The 4,983-nt window shown below is 54.7% G+C and overlaps 1 protein-coding gene across 1 annotated transcript; it reads left to right on the top strand.

The window, feature by feature from the left end:
• Positions 1-4,179: 4,179 nt before the first annotated feature.
• Positions 4,180-4,590, top strand: LOC142558427 (protein YkfC-like). Its single transcript, XM_075670561.1, has one exon. It carries the CDS (start codon positions 4,180-4,182, stop codon positions 4,588-4,590), a length of 411 nt encoding a protein of 136 aa, XP_075526676.1.
• Positions 4,591-4,983: the final 393 nt, after the last annotated feature.

The raw sequence follows: 4,983 nt of genomic DNA, 5'->3' as shown, positions 1-4,983 counted from the left end.
TGTGGCCTCTGCGGTGCCCTGGCTGCTGCCGGAGCTTGAAGAGGCCACTGGTGTGGACACTTCGAGAGAGGGCAGGGCAGCGTTGGCTGCTCCCACCGTAGGGGCGGGTGGCGCAAGCCTCGGCACGCTAGGCGTGGACCGGGCTGCCGCCAGAAGCCGTTGTGGTGCCGCCCCCCGTTGCACCACTTCAGCGAAAGATGTTTTCAATGTAAATAACGAGGATACCCTTTGTCGTGCTTCACGGAATGTAATGTTCTCCTTAAATTTTATAGTAAAAATTTCCTTTTCTTTCTTCCAGGCTGAACAAGCTCTGGAGTATGCAGGGTGACTGCCGTCGCAGTTCGGACAATGTACCTCATCATTTTTGCAGTCATCAGCAGAGTGACCGGTTGTGCCGAACTTTGCGCACATAAGCTGTCCTCGGCAGCTCTGGGATGCGTGACCAAATCTCTGACATTTGAAGCAACGTCGCGGGTTCGGGATGTAGGGTCGAACATGAAGCTTTACATAGCCGGTTTCAAGTGTCTCGGGTAAAGTAGTTGAACTGAAAGTGAGTATTAAATGCTTTGTTGCGATTTCATTGTCATTCCGTCTGATTTTGATGCGCTGCACATGGATTACGCCTTGGTCCTTCCATCCATCCAGGAGTTCTTCTTCATTCAATGCCATTAAGTCTTCATCTGATACTACGCCTTTGACTGTGTTCATAGTTCGATGTGCGCTGACAGAGACAGGGATGTTACCAAAAGCTACGAGATGTGAGAGTCTGTTGTACTGTTCTTTGTCTTTTAGTTCGAGGAGCAAATCCCCACTTGCCATCTTTGTTACTTTATAACCAGCTCCAATGGTCTCTTTTAGGCACTTGGCCACAAGGAATGGGGAAATTGCTCTAGCTTTTGTGGATGTTTGTTCACAGTGAAGGACGTGGAATTTCGGGAATGTTTCTTTGTTTCTGGGTAAGAACAGCGAGGTTGCGTCGGTGCGTACCCTTTTCGAGGCACGATCGGGTGAAAACGGGTTGGAGGATCCCATGGAAAAAGTGAGTTTTTCGGCAACGGCGTCTGCCACCCACCACGGAGCCCAACAAGGGGACGTGGCAGAACATGAAAACAAGTCTGCACAGCGCCAGCAGTATGCCGTTACTATAACCCAATATGGTATACCCAAGGTAGGACAGCCACACCAGGTTAACCCTTGCCGCCAGGAAAAGTCGAAATGAATGGAAAAGATGAGAAGACAGGAAAGATAAAAAGTGGAAGAGAAAGACGAAGATAAGGGTAGAGAGAGAAAGGAAAAGGCAACTACCGATTTCCCCCGGGTGGGTCAGTCCGGGGGTGCCGTCTATGTGAAGCAGAGGCCAAAGGGGTGTGTTGCCTCCGCCGGGGGGCCTTAAAGGCCCAAACACCCAGCATCAGCTCAACCCCCAGGATCCCCCTTTCCCCAGACACGGCTAAGCCGCGCACGGCTACACGCGGGAGGGTCCAACCCTCGTGTGCTCGGGTCCGTGGTGTCGCAACGCACCAAACGCCTGCTGACGCAGACGCCCCTGCGGGGGCCATCGTGGTGTTCTAGGGACCCAAGGTACCGAAATTCGTCCGATACGGAGTCACAATGATACCGTGCCGCCTCTACAGGAAACAGATCGATGTTTGCCAGCAGTGCAGCCGAGTGGGACACCGCAAGGACGTGTGCCCGACCCCCATAACCAAGTGGCCTGTGGACTCGCGAACCCTGAAGAAGATCATCGCTGTACCGCGAACTGCAAGTTGTGCGGGAACGAACACCCGACCGGAAACCGAACGTGCAAGGCGAAATACAAGATGTCGCGCAAGCGACAATGGGAGCGCCGAGGGGCCGAACGCCAGCTGCTGTCGGAGAGCGATTTCCCGCCACTCGAGAAGCCGCCAGCTGCGCGAAAGTTAAGGACCGCATCGGAGAACCGCGCGCCTAAATCCTGAGACAGCAGCTGCTGTAAGAGAAGCCCCAGCAGGAAAAGGTCGCCATCAGTGAGCGAGTGAGCTGGGCCGACACAGCGAACAGGAACAATTTAAGGAACGCGCAGAAAATCACCGAAGACACGAACAAATACGATATGAACAAAGTGTGAGAAGCCAATGAGACCCGAAGACAAGAGAACGCGGCGTTGCGAACCACCATCAACAACATCACGAGATAGATTGCCGAAATCCGCCAGTTGCTGCTATGCAATAACGAGCCTCTGCAGTCACCTACGCCAAGCACAAGCACAAGCAAAACAGAGGAAACAACCACGAACACCCAGGACACAGCCGCAGAGGGACCGGCACAGAAGAAGCGAGCCTTCGAGGTAGCGCGCAAGCAAACCGAAAACATAGACAACCTCGAAGCCAAATTCGAAGCGAGATTAACCAAACTAGAACAGCTAATCACGGTGAACATCACATCAATGACAACAATGAAACAAACAATGGAGACCTACCAAGCCGAGAACACGAACAAATTTGCCTACATCGAAAGGACCCTACAGCCGTTAGGGAGCCGCCCGACGTTTGCGCACCTCTTCGCGCAACATCCACCCAACCAGCTAACCCCGTACACGCCAATATAATCATGGCCGCCAACGCAACACCAGCAGCAGCAGGTGCAACAGCGTTGCAATGGCACTATCACGGCCTCGGAAGGAAGAAGGCAGTAATCCAACAGCACATCGCGCATGCCGCGCGCAAGCCGGACGTTGTACTATTACAAGAAACATTAACGAGGCGCCGTCCCTCCCCGGCTACAGTGTGCACAAGGGCCCGCCGAACGGGAGAGGCCTGTGCACCATGGTTAGGAAGGGACTCACGTTCGTCTAACACGAACTTCAAAGCTGTTTCAAGACCGAGCACACACTCACCGAAATCATCCCGGGCGAGAAAAGAAAAAAAAGCATGTTTCTGCTCAACGGCTACAGCAACCCATCGCAGAGAAAACAGATATTCAAGACATAACTGTGCAAAGCCAACAGCGCAGCGGGCTGCAACACGCTGATCGCGTGCAGCGACTTCAACGCCATGAACCCTGCCTGAGGCTACAAGTACACAGCAAAGGACCGCGACCTGTACCACGACGCCACGAAACTCGACTTCACCCTCATCACGGACCCGACGCATCCGACGAGAATCGTAACTCCGTGTCCCGGGACACCACACTGGACCTCACGTTCGTCAAGAATGACGTCCCAGGCGCGATAACCTGGAGAAACACGGGGACCGACCTCGGCAGCGACCACACTATCGTGGACATCGGCATACTGGAACACAACGACACCAGCATCAAACCGCACAGATAAACAGACTGGCATGCCTTCCAAGATGCCGAAAGCCAGAAGAGAGACAGTGGCGACGAGAGCGAAGACATTGACTTGTGGATGGCCGAAATCAGCCTACACGACAGCGACTAAAGAAATTGACACAGACGCGGAGATCGACAACATAGACATCCGGCTAGCGCATCTCATCGATCGCTGACTCAACCACTGGAAGAAAAAAACGGCTCAACCGCAGACTCAGAAAGAAGTTGTTGGAGCTCAACCGAGCCATTGAGCTGCACTGCCGCGCGCTCTGCACGCAACAGTGGAACGAGATGTGCAACGCGGCAGACGGGCAGATGCACAGTGGGAAGACGTGGAACCTGCGGCGGCACTTGCTCGACAAAACCAAGACCAAGCTGCACCAAAGGGACAGACTCGCCAAACTCATACATCGGGCGGTCTCGGTACACTGTGCCGACGAAGTCACCAGGCGCATTAACGACAAATAGCTGCCGACTACACCCACCGAACAACACTCGCCGTACGGCGGCCTGCCCAACGCGAAGCTCGATTGTGACATCGACGTCGAGGAGGTCCGTGCGGCACTGCACGACCTCAACAGCCGGTCGGCAGCCGGCCCGGACCTCGTCACGAACGAGGCGTTCAAGAACCTCGGCGATGGCTCAATTGGGAACCTCGCAAAATACTTCCACAAGTGCTGGAGAGCAGGCGCGCTCCAAACCAGTGGAAAACAGCCCAAGTCCATTCTGATCTCCAAGCCGGGGAAGCCGCCGGTCACGGACAACCTCCGGCCCCTCTCGCTCATGTCCTGCGCGGATAAGGTGCTGGAGCTCGTCCTGCTCAACAGGTGGCAAGACTACCTGGGACGAGAAGGGCTGTACCCGGCCATGGTGATTGGCTTTAGACCGCACCTAAGCACGCAGGACGCAATGCTGCAGCTCAAATACCAAATCATCGACGGTGCCGGCAGCGCCCGCGACAACAAGGCAATCCTGAGGCTGTACTTGCAGAGCGCATTCGATAAGGTGAAGCACTCGGCTGTTCTGTCCCAAGTCTCCAAGGTCAACATGGGCGAAAGATTCTACAACTGCATCAAGGACTTCCTCATGGACAGGGCCGCCGAGCTACGAGCAAGCGACCTACAGATGCAAGAGAAAAAGCTCGGGAGCCCCGGCACGCCGCAGGGATCTGTAATTTCACCGATTCTGTTCAACCTGGCAATGATCAGAGTGGCCAAAGAGCTGGCGGACATCGAAGACATGGAGCCCACCATTTGCGTGGACGATATCACGCTGTAGGTAACCGGCGGCAGCGACGCCCATATCGAGGGCGCGCTGCAAGCCGCCATCGACGCGATAGAAGACCAGCTGGAAGGCACCGGACTGAGATGTTCGCTGCGCAAATCGGAGCTTCTCATACTCCTACCTACCAGCAATGGCAGAGGCAAGACCAGACAACGCGAATACGAACAAATCAGAATCGTAACCGAATCCGGCAACGTGATCCCCGAGGTCGGCAAAATGAGGATCCTAGGCATGGTCATCGAAAAGCACGGAAGAAAAGGCGAAACCATCACCCGTCTGACGGCAAAGCGGCCAGCGCGATTCGACTCCTCAATCGAGTCACTTCTCGGAAGGATGGCATGAGAAAGGAGAGCCTAAATAGGCTCGTCCAATCCTTCATCATCAGCC

The sequence above is a fragment of the Dermacentor variabilis genome, chromosome 9 (assembly GCF_050947875.1).
Source record: "Dermacentor variabilis isolate Ectoservices chromosome 9, ASM5094787v1, whole genome shotgun sequence".
Taxonomy (NCBI): domain Eukaryota; kingdom Metazoa; phylum Arthropoda; class Arachnida; order Ixodida; family Ixodidae; genus Dermacentor; species Dermacentor variabilis.
Note: the sequence above shows the minus strand (reverse complement) of the source record. Positions and strands in the feature narration are given on the sequence as shown.